At 43.3% G+C, this 24537-nt stretch overlaps 1 protein-coding gene across 2 annotated transcripts in view; it reads right to left on the reverse strand.

The window, feature by feature from the left end:
• Window positions 1-24537, reverse strand: part of LOC147234769 (tomoregulin-2-like) — a 67429-nt gene that overhangs the window by 3868 nt on the left and 39024 nt on the right. The window contains exons 5-8 of one of the 2 annotated variants that reach the window (XM_086145433.1): window positions 12929-13025; window positions 6652-6800; window positions 4102-4161; window positions 3752-3866 (exon numbers count right to left, since the gene is read on the reverse strand). In XM_086145433.1, the coding sequence (XP_086001559.1) occupies window positions 3752-3866; window positions 4102-4161; window positions 6652-6800; window positions 12929-13025 (421 nt within the window). The remainder of the gene's footprint in view (window positions 1-3751; window positions 3867-4101; window positions 4162-6651; window positions 6801-12928; window positions 13026-24537) is intronic. The other variant, XM_086145434.1, reaches the window with a different exon arrangement.

The raw sequence follows: 24537 nt of genomic DNA on the forward strand, positions 1-24537 counted from the left end.
ACACACACACACACACACACACACACACACACACACACACACACAGACAGAGGCCTCGCCTGTCATCCTCCTGGAGGAGAAACAGACACTGGGAGGAAGTGAAACTCTCCGAGGACCATGTCCGTCAAGAGGGAGGAAGTAAAAATAACACAAAAATATATTAATATATATATATATATATATATACATATATGAGGAAGTAATACAAAACAGTGTTCTGAAAGGATTTTTATCATATTACTATTCTTATTGTAATCATTATCATCCTCATCTGAGATCATTGTTATTGTCACTACAATTGTTCTTGTTATTTTGTTGTCATCATTATCAATAGTATTGTTATTATATCATTCTTATGATTTTTGTTATATAATAATAATCATCATCATCTTTATTAAGGTCATTAGCTGAATTAATTTTATTATTATTGTTGATACATTTTAATTTTAATCATCATTATATTATATATATACTATTATTTTCATATTATTATTATCATCCTCATCAAAATGATTATTGTCATTAGTATTGCTAATATATCAGTTTTATGATCATCACTATCATCACTATACGAATATGATAATATCAATTCCAATAACAATAATAATTCTCATCATTTTCAATATCATTCGCTAAATTAGTGTTATCATTATTGTTGATATGATATTATTAGAATTTTAATCATCATTATGATATTCTTACTTTTGGTATTATAATATAACAGCATTATAATTATAACCATTCTTGCTATTATTGTCATTAGTATTGTTATTATATCATTTTTATGATTTTTGTTATTATTATCAGAATACAAATATAATGAAGGTATCAATAAATAGAAATAATAATCTTCATCATTATTATCATTAACTTTATTAATATCATTATTGTTAAGATAATTATCATGATCACTGACGTTAATATTATCACCATTATATTATGATATAATTGTTATTATTGTTACCATTAAACTTTTGCTAATTACTATTTTTATTAGTATTGTTACATTTATTTATTATACAATTATTGTGTAGTAGTTATTGTTATTGTTATTGTTATTAATATCTCCTGCTGATCTCCATATTTGTATTTATAAATGTATAATTTTTCTAAATGAAAAAAGGAAAATGAACATCAGCAGTGCAGGAATGATCTTGCTGCTGGAGGTCCTCAGAGCCTTGGCCAGTGACGCTGAAGGTTGGACCAATGAGAACATTCAGCAGGGAGGATCACACACTTTCTGCCCCTCGCTGGTGACAGGAGATGACAGGAGAGGTTGGAAGAGGAGGTGGAGGTGCAAGCGGAGGGGCTCCACACTTATCTAACACAAAGCTGCCTCTCTTGGTGGAGCCAGAACGGGTGGAGCTGCTGCCACCATTGTGACTCAGCTGGTCAGACTCCGACCCCTGGAGACAAACTAGTCTACGTCCATCCTCCTGGAGTCTACATCCTATTTCCAGGAGTCTTCCTCCTATCCCCCGGAGTCTACCTTCTTTCTTCCAGAGTCTACCGCCACCCTCCTGGGGTCTACCTCTCATCTCCTGGAGTCTACCTCCACCCTCTCGGAGTGTACCTCCTATTTCCAGGAGTCAACCTCCCATTTCTAGGAGTCTACCTCCAACCTTCAAGAGTCTACCGCCTATCTCCTGGAGTGTACCTCTATTCTCCTGGACTCTATCTCTAATTTCCAGAAGTCTATCCCCTATTTCCAGGAGTCTACCTCCTATTTCCAGAAGTCTACCCCCTATTTCTAGTGGTCTACCTCCCATTTCTAGGAGTCTACCTACACCTCCCTTGAGTCTAGCTCCTGTCTCCATGACTATAGCTCTTATCTCCAGGACTCTACCTCCTATCTCCCAGAGTCTACCTCCTATTTCCTTGAGTCTACCTCCACCCTCCTGGAGTCTACCTCTTATCTCCTGGAGTCTACTTCCTACATCCAGGAGTCTACCTCCACCCTCCTGGAGTCTACCTCTGATTTAGCTAGTTAGATAACCAGTTCGTGAGGTTAAACCGCGAGACATTGGGTCTTAGTTAGCCAATAGACTACTGACCAGTGAATTGGTTAGCCTGTCAGCTAGTTAGTGATTCAGACTCTTAGTGAGTTGCATAGTGACTCATTTCAACTTTCAGTTAGTCAGTCGGTAGCAGGTGAGCTCGCTAGTTAACCCACAGTTGACTTCTATTTGGGAGCCCTTGAATGTGTCCAACCTGAGTGCATAGGGGATGGCGCTGAGCTAGACCGCTACAACGACTGCGAGTTGACAATCAGCTCGCAGCTGGATTAAGCCTCATTTCGCGGGTAAACAGAGTGGAGTGGCGTCCTCCCCACCTCCCCGCGCCCGACACCATGTTTGTTTTCCAGAGAGCTGCAGGGGGAAAAAAGCTCGCCCTCTCGAAAATGGCGAGCAAGCGGCGGCGAGTCAAATGTCCAGACATTACCATAATCTCATTAAGCGGTGAGGAATCCGGCGCAGGATTAATAAGAAGCGGTGTGGCGCATTTTATTGGTCAACAGCCAATGCTTGCTGCAGGATACCCCTAGCCCCGCCCCCCAACCCACCCGCCTCCTCCACCCCTCCGCGGCTTTGTGTTAGCACAAGATAAACAAGCTTGATTACAGAATAAATAGCCGCTCCACTCACAACCGCTAAATTTCATAGCTGATTAGCCGTCCTGCAGGACACCCCCGCTGATTGGTGTCTGCAGAACAGCGGGGAAGTTGAGGAGGGTGGGGGTTGCTGCCGGCAACCGCTCAGATAAATGTATTGTGACTTTTAGATTGGAAATCCGAAGCGGCGTGCTAAAGTAACCTCCGAAAAGAACCCCGATCGATCGCAGCGTTTTCTTTTGTTTTTTAATGACGCCGTGGTGTCGGGTGATGTCACAGTTGCCGTGGTTACCATTCAGCATCCCAAATGGGCAGCGACCCGAAAGAGGAGTTGGAGGCGAGGCAAACTTGGAAATGCTGCGATCACTGATTAGCTTAGCAAACAAATACCACAGCCACTAATAAGCTTAGCATAATGAAGTGCTAGCCTATCAGACGGATCCAGAATAGTGCAACATACAGGGAGATAGCTGCCTTTCCCTTCTCTGTGTGAGCAAAATAGCGATCTATGCACTTTTTGCTCCTCAACTTAGCATAATTAATGGCGCCCTATGGTAAGTGCTAGCCTACCTCCATGAACAGTCCTCACAAACACATTCAAAGATCAGCAAAAAAACAGAACACCTTTTCCTCTCTTGGGAGGTAGGAAACCCACCTCCAGGTTGTACAAGGAGCGCTAGCATTCAGGTAAGTATGAGCCAATATTTGTGGTGACCAATCCCAAGCACTGTTATGTGCAGGGTGACAGTGTGGATAAGCAAAATGAATGCTAACCTATGGTGTTAGCTACTTAACTTAGCATAATGAATGCTGCCCTATGGTAACTGTTAGCCTTCCTCCATGAACAGTCCTCACAAACACATTCAAAGATCAGCAAACAGACAGATGACCTTCCTCCAGGTAGTTAGCTTAGCACAAGGAATGCAAGCATTCAAGTAAGTATGAGCCAACATTTGTGGTGACTAATCCCAAATGCTGTAATGCGCAGGATGACAGCGTATATTAGCAAAATGAACGCTAACCTATGGTGTTAGCCACTGAACATTCAAAAATCAGCAAAAAGGCAGATGACCCACCTCCAGGTAGTTAGCTTAGCACAAAGAATGCTAGCAATCAGCGTGTGTGTGCATGTGTGTGTACCTGCAGGATGGCTGGGCCGGTATGCTAGGATACTGACACTCTCCATGGACACAGTAGTTCTTGTAGTTGTCCGGGCAGGGGATCACCACCCGGGCCAGCTCGTTCCTTGGGTCCTCTGCGACCACACACACACACACACACACACACACATACACAGATGCAGATACACACACACACACACACACACACACAGACGCACACACACGTACAAAAAGGAGCCTGCAGTTAGCGCAACGCATCAAGGAAACAAAGGCGACATGTGCAGGATGGCGGCGAAGGAGCGGGCGTAATCCGTAACCAGGAAGTGTGTGGCGCCCCGAGGGGGCGGAGCCTGCGGCCGGTAAACACACCTGTAATGTCGGTCCGCGCGAAGTGCTCGTCCCTGCCTTTGTTGTGGTTGGTGGCGTCACCTGGAAAGAGGGTCGCAGAGCCGTTGACCCCGGGGCGCAGCTAGCAAAAAAAAAAACCCCTCCCTCGAGATGCTAATGATGGACGCGATATAAGCTGTTTTTTCTGCTTGGCGGCGCGGGGAGAAAGGTCGGAATCACCTCCGCCTGCCCGTCCACGCATTAAATCTGATTTGGGTTCGAAACTGAAGAAAAGCCCTTTTCCTGAAGAGCCTTAATCCGCCGTCCGTTGACCTGCTGACGGCGGCACCGCAAAGAGCCTCAATGCATAGAAATGTGCACATTTTCTCCTCCAAAGTCACGACCCGCCATTCAACCCCTCCTCCTGCCCGCTCCTCCCCTGACACGGAGGGAAAAATGAGTTGTTTTTTTTTAAATCCCCATAAAAAGAGGGTTATGCAGAATCGACCAGGTTGACATCTGATGCATTGTCTGTAAACGTGACTTTTGGCCTATTTCGTCGTAATAACACAGTAATAACACAATTATGCAAGCTTATTTGGTGAACCTAGCGAATAGACATTTATATCAAAATTTCTACATAATATGTGCGTCACTTTTAGTCTTAATGAAGGGGAATCGTCACCTTGATATTTATCTCACTATTCTCTATAAATATATGCCTATATTTTTTTTTGCCTTGAGATTCATCTCTATATAGAGTAAGAGCACATATTTCTATATACAAAAATACATATAAATGTATAGAAATGGATGCCAATTTTTTTCTTCCCAGATTATAGCAGATTTTAAACTATTTTTTTCACAAACGTGAAATTTTGCGTTGATATTCATCTCTACATTGGGTACATGTCTTGTTCTCCTTTCAGCTTTTTCCCTCAGGAGTCGCCACAGCGAATAAAGTTTCTCCATCTAACCATATTCTCTGTATCTTCCTCTCTCACACCAACTACCTTCATATCCTCTCTCACTACATCCATAAATCTTCTCTTTGGTCTTCCTCGAGACCTCTTGCCCAGCAGCTCCAATTACAGCATCCGTCTATATATTCACTATCCCTCCACTGTTCATGACCCAACCATCTCAGTCTGGCTTCTCTGACCTTCTCTCCAAAACATTGAACATGTGATGTTCCTCTGATAGACTCATTCCTGATCCTATCCATCCTGGTCACTCCAAAAGAGAACCTCAACATCTTCATCTCTGCGACCTCTAGTTCCGCCTCCCTTCATTTCATCATTGTTACTGTTTCTACTCCATACAGCATCGCTGGTCTCACCACTGTCTTGTCCACCTTTCCTTTCATTCTGGCCGATAGTCTTCTATCACATAGGACCCCTGACACTTTTCTCCACCCATTCCAACCTGCTTGAACCCAACTCTTTACCTCTTTTCCACACTCTCCGTTGCTCTGGACTACTGACCCTAGGTACCTGAAATCCTACAACTTCTTGATCTCCACTCCCTGTAGCCTCAACGTTCCAACTGAGTTCCTCTCATTCGCACACATATATTCTGTCTTGCTGCGACTAACTTTTCTTCCTCTCCATTCCAGAGCATAACTCCAAGTCTCAAGATTTTCCTCCACCTGCTTTCTGCTCTTACTACAGATCTGCAAACATCATGATCCATGGAGGTTCCTGTTTAACCTCATCCGTCAGCCTGTCCATCACCACTGCGAACAAGAAGGAGCTCAGAACTGGTCCCTGATGGATCCCACCTCCACCTTGAAATTCTTTGTTACCCCTACTGCACACCTCCCCACTCTCTCATAGCTAGCATACATGTCCTGCACCATTTTAACATACATCTCTGCCACTCCAGACTTCCTCACACAATACTAGAGCTCCTCTCTTGGCACCCTGTCATATGCTTTTTCTAGGTCTACAGAATCCCAATGCCGCTCCCTTTGACCTTCTCTGTACTTCTCTATTAGCATTCTCAACGAAAATACTGCACTTATAGTACTCTTTCTAGACATGAAGCCATACTGCTGTTCACAAATGCTGACTTCTGCTCTCAGTCTAGTTTCCACTACTCTTTCCCATAACCTCATTGGATGGCTCATCAACTTTATCCCTCCATATGCCCTTTGTTTTGCCTTTGCTACCTCTAGCTTTACCTTACGTTGTATCTCCCTGTACTCCTGTCTGTTCTCTTCATTCCCCTCAGTGTCCCACTTTTTCTTTGCTCACTGCTTTGTCTGGATATACTCCTGCACTTCCTCACTCCACCACCAAGTCTCCTTATCAATGTTCCTTCTAGCTGATACACCAAGTGCTCTCCTACCTGTCTCCCTGAAAAAATTAGCTGCAGTTGTCCAGTCATCTATATAGAGTATATATACATTTTACACTATTTTATTTTTTTTCCCAACACTCCAACACTGACATTTTGGCTTGATATTCATCTCTATAAAGAATACGTGTAAGTATAGATAAGTAAGCCTATATTTTTTTTCCTCCCAGATTATAAAATGACATTTTACATTACAATTTTTTTTTTTCCCATTATGTGAGATGCGGCTCGGACCTTGGCAGTGCCCCAGGTACTTGACCTCGATGTGCTCCTGCTTCTGACAGGATGCCTGCTTCACCTCGCAGGGGTTGTCGTACGAGTGGCCGTCGGAGGCGCACACCGGGTTGAAGCTGATGTCGGTGCAGTCAATGCTGCAGACGCACCTGCAGCGGGGGACAGAGGGAGATAAGTTCATGCCAACACCTTCTCCCCCACCACCATCATCGTCATGGCCGCCGGCAGGGCGGAATGAGTCCAACAAAGGGGAATGGGGGTGCAACACTTTTACATCACTCTTTCCACCCGATCTCATTCACTCTAAAGAGCCGCCGCATGAGGCTAATTGAACCGTCCGGAACAACTGGTGGGGTCGACGCCTTGCCCAAGGGCAGTTCCCATGCCATCGGGGGCGGACGGGGAATTGAGCCGTCAACTCTTCTATCAGAGCGACACTCATGCTAGTGGCTGACTGATGGCAAGATGCAGTAAACTGGAAACGTGCAAAGAATCATTCATTAATTCGTTCGCCAATTGAAATGTAGAGCCATACGACATTCACTCATTCATACGGCATTAAAGAGAAATATATTCACCCTCTAATTCACATATCAAGTAGATATGCAACCATTCACTTGTTCACAAATCAGATCGAGACACATGACCATTCACTCTCGTTCACATTTTATGTCAAGATAAACAACCATTCACTTATTTATAGTTCATAAAGACACAGTCAAGCATTCACCCTCTCATTCTAGTTAATTCTTTTTGAACATAGAGGGTCCATACAGGGACCTCCTGCTGCTTTTATATTATTAAATTTACATTATTTATAATTTATATGCTAATGATGATGATAATAATAATAATAATAATAATAATAATGATATATCTTAAACATAGACATGCACACACACACACACACACACACACACGTACACACACACAATATATATATATATACGCACTCTCTCTCTCTATATATATATATACATATATAAATATATAAATATAAACATATATATGTGGATGCGCTAACTGCTGCTAACTCTGCTAACCGCTGTTAACCTCTGCTAACCTCAACAAACTGCTGCTAACTGCCACTTACTGCTGGCAACCGTTGTAAACTGCTGCTAGCTGTCGCTAATCGCAACAAACTGCTGCAAACTGCCACCAACCACTGTTAACATCTGCAAACCACTGCTAACCACCGCCAGCTGAAGTTAACCACTGAACTCTGTAACCAAGACCTGGAGGGTATGACTGAAACACACCTGCTGGTGAAATTCTTTTTTTTTTTTTTTCTTAATTACATAAAGAAATTGATTGAAAATCGGGTAAAAAAAATGAAAAAAGATCAATTAAACAAAAAGGATGAGTCAAAGAAAATAAGCCTGGTGTGTTTGCAACTCCTGATTTGCAGTTTCTGGAAAACAAGGCATGAAGAGACGCCCCGACATGTGTGTGTGTGAGCCTCTTCTGATGATTCCGGGGTGTGTGTGTGTGTGTTTGTGTGTGTGTGTGTGTGTGTGTGTGTGTGTGTTTGTGTGTTTGTGTGTTTGTGTGTGTGTGTTCCCGAGGCTGCTGCCGCCGAGTAAATGTGGCTGCGGCATTGTGTAATTATAAATCTGTCATTATTCTCACAGCCTTTTCATTCCCCGGCCGGCGAGCCAACACACACACAAACACACACACATACAAACACACTGGGTCCCCCATCATGCGTCGTGACTCCGCGGCGCCGACTTCTCATGTTGATTGACGGGCGGCAGTGGGCCTCGGCGGTAATGAAGGATCAGTGTCAAACAGGCTGTGTTTCATTTTCCTGGAAAAAATAAATAAAGTGGAATAAAAGAGTGGAATAGAATGATTCAGAGAAATAAAATGAAAGGAAGAGGGGGCTGAGGGGGGGACTATTACTTCCTGTTTCGCGCCCTGCAAAAATAAAACGCAGTAAGGGCACGAGGAGGTTTGCCACCAACCCGGCATTCTGCCGGGTGACCAGCAGGGGAAGCTGTTTTGCACACGTGTTACAATTCTTTCTTTGAAATAAATTTATTTTAAGGTGAATTTGGAGATTTTTGGTGCCTGGTCCGATCAGTTATTCTGATAATAAAACCACAATCCTGTTTTTATTTTCTTTTGTAATTACCCAGGGGTCCTGTAGGAACCTTCTACACATCATCTCCGTAGCTTCCACTTTGTCCAGAGGAAAGGCGTGTAACATCTTATGGACACAACCATTCATTCATTCATTCATTCATTCATTCATTCATTCATTCATCTATACAACATTCGTTCACTCATTCATCGACAGTTCATTTAGACATAACATTCACTCATTCATTCACAAAATATATAGACATACAACTGTTCACTCAACATCACTCGATATCATCCACACAATATATAGTTATGCAACCATTCATCCTTTCATTCACAGGTCATATAGATACAACTTCCACTCATTCATTCATCCATCATATAGAGGAAAAAAATAACCCCTTCATACATTAAACAGAAACATGCAACCATTCATTCATTCATTCACACACCATATAGAGACAAATTCACTCATTCACACACTAAACAGGGGCACACAACTATTCACCCATTCACTCATACAACCTATAGAGTCATGCAACCTTTCACTCATTCACACATTAAATAGACATACAACATTCCCCCATTCATCGACACAACATATAGAGAAAAAATTCACTTATTCACGCCTGATATTGATACATGGAACCATTCACCCTCTCATTCACACATCATAAAGAGACATAAAACCATTCACTCATTCTTCCATTTAGCACATAGAGACATACAACAATTCATTCATTCATACATCATATCAACATTCATTCATTCACATGACACATGTAGACTGTGACAAAACAGGAAGTGACACGTGGAGACGGGCCTGTGGGCGCCTGGAGCCCCCCCGGTCTGGATATCCGGGTTACATTCATTTTTAATGAGGCCTCTCACTTTCTCCTCACAGCTTCCGCATGGCGTCCGACTGCAGCGACACACACACACACAGATGGGCGCGCGCACACACACACACACACACAAACACACACACACACACACACACTTGAGCCTGTTTTTAATTTTCTTTCACAAACAAGTCTAATCATTCCTTCGCGCCTTCCTGTAGAGCAACACCACGATACCATGTCAAGGTGTATGTATGTGCGTGTGTGTGTGTGTGTGTGTGTGTGGGTGGGCGTGCTTGTGTGTTTCTAAGAGCACTTTCATAGCAGGATATGTTGTATTGATTAGCTCCTTGCAATAATTTCCCTCCCATCAGAGCAGCACACACACACATTCACAGACACATGCACACACACACACACACACACGCACACACATGCTCACACACACACACACACACAGCTGCGGGGGCCTCTCACTCATCAGAAGTCTTTTTCTTGGATTGTAACTTCTTTCACATGTTCGACTAATTTCCGATCTTTTTCCGTCTCTTTTTGGATTTTTCTGGGCATTTTAAAGTTGTTTTTCTTTTTCTGATGAAAGGCTTTTTATTCAAATCTTGGTCTCTTTGAAGTCCCCCCTCTCACGCCCCCAGCGCCCCCCAAGACCTCGGTTTGGTTGTTTTGTTTTGTTGTTTTTAAATTATTTTTGCCGGTAATTATGGTTTAATAGTGCAAATGGATCTAAATAGATTTTCTGTGGCCTCAGTTTGTCCTTCAAGTGGAAAGTGGTCACTCATGCAGGTGTGTGTGTGTGTGTGTGTGTGTGTGTGTGTGTGTGTGTGTGTGTGTGTGTGTGTGTGTGTGTGTGTGCTGGTCTGTTTTTGCACTTGCATGCATGTGCATTTGTGTGTGCATGTGCGTTTGTATGTACGTGTATGCACACACAAGTGTGCCTGTATGCATTCCTATGTGTGCAAATGTGCATATGTGTGTGTGTGTGTGTGTGTGTGTCCATGCCTGCGTGGGTGTGCATACGCGTGTGTGAGCACGCATGTGTACGTACATTCCAATGTGTGTGTTTGTGTGCGTTTGTGTATGTTTGTGTTTGTGTGTGCGCATGCCTGTGTGGGTGTGCATGCGTGTCTGTGCACGTGTGTGTATGTATGTATGTGCAAGTGTGTCCATGCGCCTGTAAATGTATTTGTGCGTGTTTGCATGTCCACACACTTGTGAGTCGAGAACTTGTGTGTGCATTTTTATATGTCCAAATGTGTATGTTTGTGTGTGTGTGTGTGTGAGTTTGTGTGTGAGTGTGTGTGTGTGTGTGTGTGTGTGTGTGTCTTTTGTCCTATATCTCTATCTAGTATATGTGTATATGTATGTATGTATATAGCGATCTATTGTGTATATAGAAACATATATTTCTGTTTATAAAAATACACAGGATACAGATTATATTCAGAATATATGTATATATACATATATATTTTATAAATATGTATATCTATATAATAGAGTTTTTGTGGGTGGAGGAGAATCCTGTCGAATAAAACTAAAGTGCTATTTTATGTTATTTGCAGTCGAGCTGCATCCAATCAAAACAGCCGGAGCTAACGGGCCAAATCAGCCCCCCTCCCCTGCTCCATGGTCGTCGTGGCGACCCAGACGACCCCTTCTCACGGCGATGCATCACCCCCCCGCTGCCGCTGATTACGGCTGTATCATTCTTTGATTAAGAACGCTGGCGTCTGATTGGATGAGATACGGCGCCGTAATCAGGAGGCGGCAGGAGGGGGAGTCACCTGACGCTGCTAATTGTCTGCACCCCCTCCTCCCAGCCGTCCATCTTGCCCCTTCACTAATATTGTGCTTGCATTTAGTTAATACTGTACACATATTTTGATAATTTTTGTTGATAATGTGCCAAGGTTTTTTTAATTATGTCCAATATTTTGCTAAAAATGTCGTGCGATATTATGCTAATGTTGTTTCTACAGTTGGGCTAATGTTTTTCTGATATTTTGTTAAAATCAGGCAAACATTTGGCTAATATGATGCCAAGATTTTACTTATTATTGTGCTCATATTTTGCCTCTAATATTTTGCATATTTTGCTCCTAATTTGCTTTCTGTTCTTTAATACTGTGCAAATATTTTGCTAACATCCTGCAAAAATTGCATTGTTCAAATGACCTTTTATGACAAATAACACATTTTTTTTTCCCTTTTTTTTTTTACAAATTTTCACTTAATTTTTGTTATGTCTTTGTTTTTATGTTCAGCAAATTTGGGATTATTTGGTATTTTCTGGAGTTTTCTCCTGAGAAAAAATAACAAAGATTAAGACTTGGACTAGACTTGCAGGTCTTTAAAATCTGGACTCACACTGCTCCTTGTAGATTATGACCAGGACTATATCTATGAGATTAGGGCTGCCATTGGACCAATCAGATGAAGACTATGACTCCAGTAGGCAAGCAGGATTGAGTATGAGACCTAACCGATCATGTCAACCAACTAATCAATCAATCAAATGTCAAGTCATTGGACACTCCCATGAACTCAGCAACTCAACCACTAGGCCACCGGACAACTCAACCTGTTGGTTACTGGGCAACTCATCTATTGGATCACTCAGCAACTCAACCACTAGGTCATCAGGTAACTCAATCACTGGATCACTAGGCAATACAACCACTAAGTCACTCAAGTACTCGGTCACTGGGCAACTCAGCCAGTGGATCCTTGGGAAACAGCCACTGGCTCACTAAGCACAACAAGTCCAATTATGACTCACAAGGCAACTCGTGGATCACTAGACATAACAAACAATAAGTTACTGGTAAACAAAACCAATGGGTTACTAGGCAACACAACAGGTGGGTCGTTGGGGCTCAAAATCATTAGGTTGTTGGGGAACTGGGAAACTCAACCAATGGATTACTAGGAAACACCACCAGGAGGTTACCAGGCAACGCAGTCAGTGGTTTCCAGCAAACACAAGCAGCAGATCTCTAGGAAATGGCACCAGGAGGTTACTGGTCACCCCGCCCAGTGGACTGGCAGGCAACCAAACCATTGGGCTACTGGGCACAGAACCACTGGATCACAAGGCAACAGAACTGGTGGACTACTGGACAACGCTTACAAATTGGTTACTAGTCAACAGATTACAAACCCATGACACAACACAAGCACCCGCCTCCAAGTACTGCACGCCATTTGGCTACAAAGTAGCACAAGTTTGCTATTCCAAAGTACTCGGTTACCAGGCAACACAGCCACTCGACAATTCAACGTGCTACAGCCCGGTTGCCGGGCAACACTGCAGGTTGAGGGTAACTCACCAGACGTCCTCGTCGTCCACGTCACACTCGGCACCAAACTGGCAGATGTCACAGGTGGACTGCTCCTTCTGCCCCGCCTCCGCCGATCCCTCGCCGCCTGCAGGGGGGGGACGCAGGGTCATCAAGAGAAACTTATAGTTTGAAAATATGCCATCGGCTCCTCCTCATCCCCCCTTCTTCAGCCTCCTCTTCCTCCTCGTCCGTCAAACCCGTCAAAAATCCCCGCCGAGCTCCTTCTTTCGTTTCATCCGTTGCTCGTCGAGGGCGGCGGCGAGGAAGAGGAGGAGAAAGTTGGAAGATTGAAACTGGGAGGGGGCGGGGCTTGGATGAAAAAAATGGTGAAGTTTTTAAAATCTTCATGTAATTACGGAGTTATTACTACCCTATATCAAAGACATCGACAAACAATATTTTTAACACAGGAATTGTATCGCTTCCTCTTCGGATAAATATGAGATTGATTCTGGCGTCGGCACCTCGAAGACAAGGACGGGTTCAGACAAAATAATGCAAACGTCTTAAAAATACGCATTCTTCGCTATTATCAGAGACATTCACTAACACGATATTTTTAACGCAAAAATGTTATCACTATCTCTTAGGATAATTACAAGGTGGTTTCTGGTGTTGTCGTCTGGCGTCAGGTGCAAAAATGTTTCAAAAATGCAAGTTATTACATAGTTATTACTACACTACTATCAGAAACCCTGACTGGCATGATTCTTTTAACACAAAAATGCGATCTCTATTTTTTCCGATGAAAATGAGGCCAATATGGCATTGGTGTCTCAAAGTCAACGGAGGCTTCGGATGCAAAAATGATGAAGTGTTTCAAAAATGTATGTTATTACTGCGCTATTATCAGAGACAGTAACGAACACAACATTTTCAACAGATAAATGTTATCACTATCTTTTTGGATAGACACAAGATTGACTCTGGCATCAGCATCATTAAGACAGCGGCGGCTTCAGATGCTAAAATGCTGACGTGTTTAAAATCTGCGAGTAATAATTTTGTTATGACTATGTTATTATCAGGAACCTTGACAACCACAATATTTCTTTAACGTAAAAATTGTATCCCCATCTTTTCGGACAAACGTGACATCGATTCTGGCATTGACGACTCGAAGACAACGGCAGGTTAGGATAAAAAAATGCTGTGAAAATGTGTAAACTCTGCATGTTATTACTAAGTTATCATTATTACTGGTAATAACTAAGTAATTACATGCAAATGTTTGTGCATTAGCATAAACATCAGCTTACAAGATTTTAGTTTAACACAAAAATGTTATTGCTTCCTTTTCGGATAAATATGAGTTTGATTCTGCCGTCGGCATCTCGAAGGCAAGGGCGGCTTTAGACAAAATAATACAAAAGTCTTTAAAATCCGCATGTAATTATTCAGTTTTTCTTCGCTGTTATCACTAACACGATATTTTTAATGCAAAAATGTTATCGCTTTCTCTTCGGATAATTACGAGGTGGTTTCTGGTGTCGTCGTCTTTAGGACTTGGGTGACTTTTGGACACATAAATGCTGACATGTTTAAAATATGCATGTAATGATATAGTTATAACTACGCTGTCATCAGAAACCTTGACTAGCATGATATTTTCTCATGCAAAAATATCGTTGCTTTCTTTCTCATTGCTTTCATTGCTTTTAGATAAACGGGAGGTCGATTCTCGTGTCGTCTTGAAGAGGATTACATTTTCCGATGCAAAAATGATGAAATGTTTAAAACAATCACAAATTACTACAAAGTTATTACCATGCTATTATCAGACATCAACCAGCATGATATTTTTCACGCTCAACTTTTGTGGCTATTTTTCTGGATAGTTGCGAGATCAATTCTGGCATCGGCGTCACAAAGACGGTGGCGGTTTGGATCCAAAAATGCTGATGTTTTTAAAATCTGCATGTTATTACTTACTATTGATATTACTACTCGCGGATTTTAAACATGTAAGCATTAGCAAAGACATCATTGTACATGCTTTAATTTTAACACAAAAATTATGTGCAAACAAAGTGTTTCAAAAATCAAACATTATTACATAGTTATTACTGTGTCGTTAAACAGAAATAGGCTGACATGGTATTTTTTTAACAGGAACATTTCATCGCTTTCTTTTCAGATGAATTCTTGGTCCCTTCGGATGCAAACATGCTTAAGTGTTTAAAAATTGCGCAGAATTCGGTAGTTATGACGGCACTATTATCAAAGACATATTTCTAATACACATTGTGATGCTATGCTATCCTATCTTTTCGGATAAATACAAGGCGCTTCCTCTTGTCGTCATTTGGAGCCTCCTGCTCCGTCTCTTTGAAGCTCTTTGTTTACATGTTTCTATTTCGCCAGCCTTTATCATCCGTCCGCAGCGCCGCCACGACCACAAGGCAGATGAGACGCCCGAGTGTGTGTGTGTGTGTGTGTCGTTTGGTAACAAGGACACAGGCAATTTAAAACTTTGGAGCCTCCAGGCTCCCCGTGCCGCTGACGGTAGTCAATTTGATTGACGTCCGCCGAGGTCAATTCCTGAGGCCGGGATTTAAAAGGCAGGGAGGCGGTGATTAATTGGAAGTAAAAAAAAAAGTGAAATAAAAAGAAAAAAAACAAAGATGAGGAGGTGTGCGAATGTGACGTCACCAAACGGGCGTCAAACGTCAGGGTTTTTGGTTGCTAAGAGACAGAAAGTTTTTTTTCATCACAAATTGCGGCCTTTCTTACGTTTAATTGATCCGTGACACTGAATTGCTCTCTCTTTGATGCTAAATCGACATTCTCTTTGATGTTAAATTGACTTTTTTTAACACTAATTTGCCATTCCTTTTGATGTTAGTGGTCGAATTCGGTGTGGTTGACAGGTGTCTTGTTTATCGCCAAGGGGAAAGGCCCAGTTGGCGTCTTTTCGACGCTAAATTCACGTCTCTTTGATGTTAAATCGATACCTTTGTGATGCTACATTGGCATCTCAATGACATCAAACGGAAAGACTCTTCGATGTTGAATCGACAGCCGTTAATTGACATCTCTTTGACGTTAAATTGACATTTCTATGTAAAATATGGATCTCTCTGATGTTGAGTGGACCCCGATATGATTTTAAATGATGTCACCTTGACACAAATTGACGTCTCTTTGATACCTCTACCATAGTGATTGGCATCTATTTGATGTTAAACGTTGACATCTTTGATCTTGTCTCAGCGTCATTATGGTGTTAAATGATTGTTTGACATCTCTCCCACCTTGAATCTCTACCTCTATGATGCTGATTGGCAACTCATCAACCTCTGGTGGACATCAATGATGTTGCGGCAACACCTCTATGATGTAAAATTGGTCATTGTTTGATGTGGAATCAATGCCTATATGATGCTCAAGTACCGTCTCTATGATGCTGAATCTAACCCGCTGAGAAGTAAAGTGACACCTATGGACATAAAGGTGATATTTCTATGATTAGCATCATCACCTCTATGATGTAAAATGTGTTTCTTTGATGTTAAATTGGCACCTCTGGGATATTAACAATTGCTGTTCTATGATATTAAATCAATGACTCTGTGATCCTCAATTACTCTCTTTGATGTTGAAATTACACCTCTATCATGTTGATTGACATCACTTGACATGAAGTTGACATCTATTTGATGTTGCATCGACACCTCTAAGATGTTAAATTGGTGTTTATTTTATGTTAAATCGACAGTTCTTGGATGTTTGATGTTATGTCTGCACCTCTAGGATATTGATTGGCGTTGGTTATGGTCTATCAACACGTCCACGATGTGAAAATGTTTCCTCATCTTAACATTGTCAAATTTATGTTTTTTTTTTAAGTAAGTTAAATTGATGCCTCTATGGTGAAAAATTAACCTTGCATCGATACCTCGAAGATGTTAATTGAGGTCTCTCTCTTTCATGTTAGAAATGGCTTCTCTTTGATGCTGTATTGACACTTCTATTAGATGTTAAATTGCTGTTCTAAAATATATTGAAGACCTCTATGATGCTCCATTGCTATCTATGTGACAATTGACCTCTGTAATGTTAAGTGACACCTTTTGACATTAATTTGACATCTCTGTGATGTCGTATTAACATCTCTATGGCGTTGGATTGGTGTTGTGTAGTTAATCAAGATCTCTTTGACGTGACATCGACACCTCTGAGATGTTAAATGCTCGTCTCTATCATGTTAAAATGGTGCCTCTTTGATGTTTTATCAACACCTCTATGATGTTAAAATGGTGTTTCTATCATATATTGAACACCTGTATGATGCTTAATTGCAGTCTATGTGATGTCTAATCGACACCTCTGTGATGTTAATTGATATCTCTTAAATGTTAAATTGGTGTCTCTTTGATGTTGTATCATCACCTCTATGATGCTCAATTGCCGTCTCTTTGATGTCAAATCCACACCTCTGAGATGTTAATTGATGTCTTAAAATGCTGTCTCTTTGATGTTGCATCGACACCTCTATGATATTAAACTTCTGGTTAAACTCTTTGGTTAAATTGCCACCCTTTTGTCGTGACATGGATGTCCGGTCAACACCTAAACGTTGAATATGACACCTCTTTGATGTTACATCCACGCCTCTCTGATGTTTAATTGACATCTCTTGGATGTTGAATCCATGTTTTTTTTTTCCTCATTATTCAACCCAAAACGGTGGATTCAATCCCCCTGCCGGTATCTTCGGCCCCGCAGACGACCGGGACCTACTTTCTCTTCCCGCCATGGAAGCACACGCCCCGTTGCTCGCCTCCAAGTCGGTTCCTCAAAGAGCTGCCGTTCTCTCAAAGCGCATCGCTCTACCAGGACGTGACGCTTGTTTCCTTTTCTTTTTTTTTTTGCCGCCGCGGCGGGTTTTCATCTTCGCTCCTCTAAAAAGAAAAAACCTCCATCTTCCCCTGCACCCGGGCCGAGCGAGGCGCGAATCAAAGCCGGGGGAAGGTGGATGCTCGCCGTTTGAGCCTCACAACCGACGGCGGATCCTCGACTTATAGCAGCATCTTTTATTCAAAACCTGCGACCGAATTTTGTTTTCTTTTTGTTTTTTTTTTCCTCGTGTTTCCGTCTCAAAGCTCCGCGAAGAAAGTCCCCAAACGACACGGAAACGCCGTAAACAACATGAAATGGTGAGCCGGTGGCGACGGCGCGCCCCCTGAAAAAATCATCACATCGGTGTCCTGATTCTGATTTCCCAGAATTTGTGACAAAAAAAAATGAAATTAAAGTTTAAAAAAAAAAAAAAGAACCCAGGAGGTATTCTGTCAAAACTTCTGCTGGAGGATCCGCCAGTATGCCGACAATGTCCTAGTAATATCTGATGAATTTCCAGTACCTTCTAGCCCGATTTCAAGTACTTTGCTGCATTCAGGGGCCTTCTCCTGCTCATCGATGACAAGGTGGTTGTTAAATGAAAAAAATCACTTGGACAGTTACGCTGTTTTCCAACCAACCGCTCGTCAGATCGGCTGTAAGCGCCTTGACGTGTCTTTGCTATTTTAAGGCAATACCCTGCTGATGAATCGCAATTGATATATATAAATGTATATTTATTGATATATTCACCCCCACAGCATGGACGCCCCTGCTGAGTGGGGAATAATCAGCATTTCTCAGCCCTCAAATCCGGTGGCGGAGTCTAACCTCCTTGTTCCGTCGCCTGCTAATCCCCTGGAATCAGGCTCCACGCCGGCTAACGACTAAAAATGATTAGCCCTTCTGCTGCCCAACAACCGACCGCCCGCTGTCACGCATCGATCCGGGCGCCGGACAAACATGCCCCCCCACACCCCCCTACTGCGCCGCTGCTGCCGTCTTCATTAATCCCCTCCGGGCGACGGACCGGAGGCCGGAGGAGGATGTGTTGTAAGAGCGGGGGATTAAGAAATGGGGGGGGGGCATCCAGGAAATGACCTCGGGAAAAAAATAAATTAAATAAAATAAACCCGGCGGGGAGCCGGGAGGAACTCTAGAATCAGGAGTCACCTCCACAGCGATCAATATCTGCTTACTAGTGGGATTATTTGGACAGGGGGCGGAGCTACAACCGCCTGAAAAGCTGAAAATCCATCGTTCATCGGTTCATGATCTAAACAAATTCTCCCGCGCGCCGGGTCAAGGCGCCGTCCCAGAACTTGTACTTCTTTGTTGGCAGGAAAGTCAATTTTTTTTTGGGAGATTTCTGGATTTTGGAGGTCATTTCGTGTGAATGAGTCGGGGATTAACAGAAAATGGTCTTTTCCCTCCCTGACTCGGGAGGATTTCACAAAACGGAAAGGCAGAAAAGCTGGAGAGACATCCTCCTTCAGCAACAGTTTGTCTCCTTAAATATCTGGGGTGTTTTGCTCCAGCATCTAACGCCATTGGCTGGCTCGCCAACCAATCAGGATAAGGGAAGCGGCATGCTAATGGACAACAAGAGTTGTTTTGGTTTCATCCAGGTCCTAACATGGAGCTAGCTAACGGTGGCAGCCATCTTGGACTTGAAAAAATGTCCGCTTCCTCCCCGTCAGGGTAAAGTAAAAAGAAAAAGAAAAGCTAGAGAGACGTCCCGTTCAGAACTGGTCCACATTAAGGTGCAATTCCACCTTAGAACCTCGGGACGTTAAGCCCTAGCGTCCTCTCTCCAGCTAACACCATTGGAACCAGAAAAGCTGTAGACCTGCAACAATTAATTCTCACCAATCATTTCGGAATCATCAAAATACAGATTAAAATGATAAAAATTCACAAATAAATAATTAATTTATTTTTTTTTTTGCCTCCAAAATCCCAGAAGCTTCAGTTGTACAGGCACAAGGAAGTACAAGTTCCAGGAAGCATCTGGATGAATGCGTTCCTGCAGGTCATCTGGTCAACAACAGAATGATATTCTCAGCCACACACACACACACACACACTAACACTGCCCAGATGAAACTGGTCCGACCTTGTAAACACACTGAGAGCTGAAACATCCCCCGCAGCTTGTTAGTGACTAGCGACTAGTGGCTAGCGATAACATTTGAATAAAAATTAATAAATCCGGAAGCCCGAGGCTGTTGAGGTCACGGGTCGGCGCAGAGCTCTGACACACACACTGACCTTCATCGGTCAGCGACTTTCATCCACCAGCTTGGGGTGGCGTCACCAATCACTACGGCCCGGAGGCCAAAGCTAACCTAGCCAGCGTGCTACCTGTCAGATGCTGAGAGGACAGCAGGATACTAATGACGCTGGATAATGAAGAATTGCCAGGGCATGTGGGTGAAAGGATGAACGAATCTGTCTCTGAATGACCTTTAAATGAATGAGTGAATGGTTGTGTTTACATGATGTGTGAATGACAGGGTGAATGATTGCTTATCTATATGATGTTTGAATGAATGGGTGAATAGTTGTGTCTTTATGATGCATGAATGAGAGGGTGAATGTTGTTTTGTCTCTATGACACCTGAATAATTGGTTGTGTATATGACATGTGAATGAGAGGGTGAGTGGTTGTTTCTATGTGACCTCTGGATGAATGACTGAATAGTTTTATGTCTATAGGACACGTGAATGAGAGGATGAATGGATCTGTCATTGTATAACCTTTGAATGAATGAATGAATATTTGTATATTTCTTTGTGGCATGTGTATGAGAGGGTGAATGGTTATTTCCCAAAATGATGAATACTTGTATGTATATGTCACATGTGAATGGGTGACTGGTCGTATGCTATATGTGAGCCTGAAGACCCCAATCCTCAATGCCTGTCATGTGACCATCTTGGATTTGGCCCTTCCTAGCTGGGGGGCAGGGGAGTGAATAAAAACAAAAGCTGGAGAGACGTCCTCTTGCAGCCCCTTGGATGTTTAGCTCCAGTTGGGTCGACCAGGATCCCTTCTGAAGAACACCCCATTGGCCGGGTTGCCGACCAATCAGAGCGGGGAATGGTCGGCACTAACAGATTACCTGATGCCTGTCGAGTGCCCGCCTGACTGCTCGTTTTATCTGTGGTTCTAGCTGGAAGTCATCTTGGATTTTGAAATAAATGCCCGTCAGGCACCATGCTAGCTAACGGCCTCCTGCCTGAGGCAGGCTAACACCGTTTTCACAGCAACCGTTTTGTATCCCTTGAGAGTAATGCGAGTACTAGCGTCCCCCGCCGCACAGGAGTACTCGCGCACGTGTACTTCAGCCGCGGCGGTGATTAGCATTCAGCCCCGTAGCCGCGGGAGTCCGAGCCGACCCCGTGACTCAGTGTTGCAAATCCCCGGGATACTTAGCGTGCCGGGCTAGTGGCGGCGGCGGCGGCGAACGGGCTCTCCAGCTGGGTCGCAGCCTCTCTGAATGGATTAAAACCCAGGAATTATGGATTTGAGAAGACGACGAAGAAGAAGGAGAAGAAAAAAAACCTTCATCTTCCTCGGCTTTGAGGGGATTAGCGTGTGCATTATGTTCCCTCCTCGCCTCGGCGACTCGCCGCCTGTCCTTTTTCGCCGCAGCCGTGTCGATCAGTGGGCGACCGGCTCGTCACCGGGACTTCACAAACACGACGAGGCCCGCTGGGAGGACGGGGTCAACGGGTACGGCGGAGGTCCGGCCCCCGGACGCCCGCAACAGCGCCCCTAGTGGCCGCAATGCGTCGCTACAGGACATTTCTCTGAGAAGGACCAGCAGAGGAACCACGGCTTTTCAGATGTGGATGAATGAATGAATGAATGAGTGATGTTGGAATGAGAGGTGAATGGTTCTTTGCAGATGAGGTGAATGTGTGAATGATTTTATGTGTCTATACGAATGGCTGTTTGTTATGTGTGAATGAGTGACAGGGGATGTTTTTCAATGACGTTTCAATGAATGACTGAATATTTGTATGTGAAGTCAGCGAGTGAATGGGTTTAAGTCTAGATGATGTGTGAATGAATGAATGAATATCCAAAACATTAAAACCCAATATAAAACCGTAATAAAAGTATCTCCCCGTGGGCCTTTCCTACAATGCACCTTCAATTCAGCCTGGGCGTGATGTCACTTCCTGTCAGGCAGGAAATTAAATCAGGACACGTCTTCTTCTTCTCCTTCTTCTTCTATTATTTTTTCCTGACGACCCGGGCGAAGACTCAAAATAAATCTTATTTGGCTGATTTTTTTTTTTTAATCTTCAACTCCTTCCTTTCATTACTCTGATATTTGTCTTTACACACACACACACACACACACACACACACACACACACACACACACACACACACACACACACACACACACAAGTGGATTTTGAATTTCCTATCTGACATCATCCTACTTGTCGGAGATTCAATTAATTTCCCTCTGAGCTTGTACCGGCGGTTAGGCCTGTCTAATCTCACCATATTTACTCTCTCTGAACCCCCACATGCACACACACACACACACACACACACACACGCTATCTGGACATCGCGGCGGAATGCGCCGGCAGGGAGTGTGATTTAATTTAAAAATGAAAATCCCAGCCGGGTGCAGAAGAGTGAGAGGAGTGACCTTCTCCCTGGACCTGGAGATGGTCCTCCTGCTGCTGGAGAACCCAGAGCAGGGAACCATACCAGCACCTGCTGTGCTCTGGAAGCTTCTCCACAGGCTGGGGAACCAGGAAAGGAGGAGAGACATGGAACGGGAGAACCAATCACGGTGAAGGGACAGATGAACAAGTCACAATGGAGGAACATGGGATAGAAGAGCCAATCAAACTGAAGGAACGCTTGATGGAAGAGCCAATCAGAGTGAAGGAACCACGGCAGGAAGGAGGAGAGAGATGGAATGGGAGAACCAATCACAGTGAAGGAACATGGGACAGATGAACAAATCAAACTGAAGGAACGCTTGATAGAAGAACCAATCAGAGTGAAGGAACATAGGATGGAAGAGCCAATCAGAGAGAGGGAACATGGGATGGAAGAGCCAACCAAACTGAAGGAAAGCTTGATGGAAGAGCCAATCACAGTGAAGGAACAAAGATTAGAAGAACTAATCAAACTGAAGGAACGCTTGATGGAAGAACCAATCAGAGTGAAGGAACATAGGATGGAAGAGCCAATCAGAGAGAGGGAACATGGGATGGAAGAACCAATCAAACTGAAGGAACGCTTGATGGAAGGGCCAATCACAGTGAAGGAACATAGGATGGAAGAACCAACTGGTGTGAAGGAACGTGGGACAGAAGAGCCAATCAGAGGGAAGGGAGGCCGGACAGAAGAACCAAGCTGGGAGCTGGCAATCGGTGAGATGGAATGCGGGGCAGAACAACCAATCAGAGAGAGGGACCACCAGCCAATCAGAGTGAACGACCACACACTCAAACAACCAATCATGGACAAGGTCTAGGCAGCGTGCTGTGACCAAACACTGTTACAAATAAATCGTCCACTTCCATTGATCCATATTTGGCACTGGCGGCCATCTAGAATTCACGAAATCGCCTCAGATCATCCGCAGCTACCTAACAAATACCTCCACTGAGTTGATGCCCATGATTGGTAGAGTCAACAGAATCAACTTGTTGCCATGGCAGCAAAAAGTTGAAGACATTAAAAAAAAAGATAAAAATGCTACAAGCGCCTCACTGGACAGGCCAATGTATGCTAATGTATGCTAACAGGTGCAAGACAAGGGTAACAGGCTCAGAATTGAAAATAAGTGCTAACTAGTGCTAAAACTGAGGTGTACTGGCAAGTGGGATCATGAAGAGATAGGACCTGATCCTGTTAGCACATGCTAAAAACATGGCTACAGATTAGATAAATAAATAGATATGAAAAAAATAAATAATAAAAGAATGGATGATAATATCATAACTAATACATTTCTATTAAGTAACTGGATTTTATTTATGGTAATTAATTTTCAAACGGAAAAATAAAATAATAAAAAATAATTTTTTTTGGTTTGTTGTTTTGAATTACCTTATTATTTTCCCGGCTTTCCTGATACTGAACCACATTTTTGAAGACAATTTCACAGATCAATAAATCCTCTCAGATCCAGACACCACAACGTCATTAATTAGCAACCCGAACCAATTTTATGTGTGTGTGTGTGTGTGTGTATGCGCCTAGGTAAATAAAAGTGGCGACTGTAATCCTGTTTGCTCCATTAAACGTGCGACAATGTTCACAGACGACCTGCTTCCCCTTCGGCGGCGGGCGGGAGCCTCATCTCGCCGCCGCCGCCGGGAGGGAGGCCACATCAGGTCTGACGTCGCCCGTTTTTGAACATCTGGATCAATCAGAGACCGTTCCAATAGCGATCGGTCATCGTGAACCCCGTTCAATGTCAGTTAAAACCTGCAGCTATTCTTCATTGATTATAATTAATAACAATTGTAAGAAATGATGATAATTGAATGGAAATATCAGGAAAGTGAAAAGTAGGAATTGATCAGGAAAAACTGATGGATCACTTTGGAGGAGTAGAGGAGGTGGGCGGGGCCAGTGAAAGAGGCGGTGGGAGGAGTCATGTGATCCCAACTGGTCATGTGACCCCCTTTAGCCCCACCCACTGCACGGATTCCTATGACTTTAGGGTGATTTTACAATGGGGACGTGGGGGTCCACTTCCTCC

The sequence above is a fragment of the Fistularia commersonii genome, chromosome 4, assembly GCF_037954325.1.
Source record: "Fistularia commersonii isolate RoL2024-O1a breed Wild chromosome 4, RoL_Fcom_v1.0, whole genome shotgun sequence".
Taxonomy (NCBI): domain Eukaryota; kingdom Metazoa; phylum Chordata; class Actinopteri; order Syngnathiformes; family Fistulariidae; genus Fistularia; species Fistularia commersonii.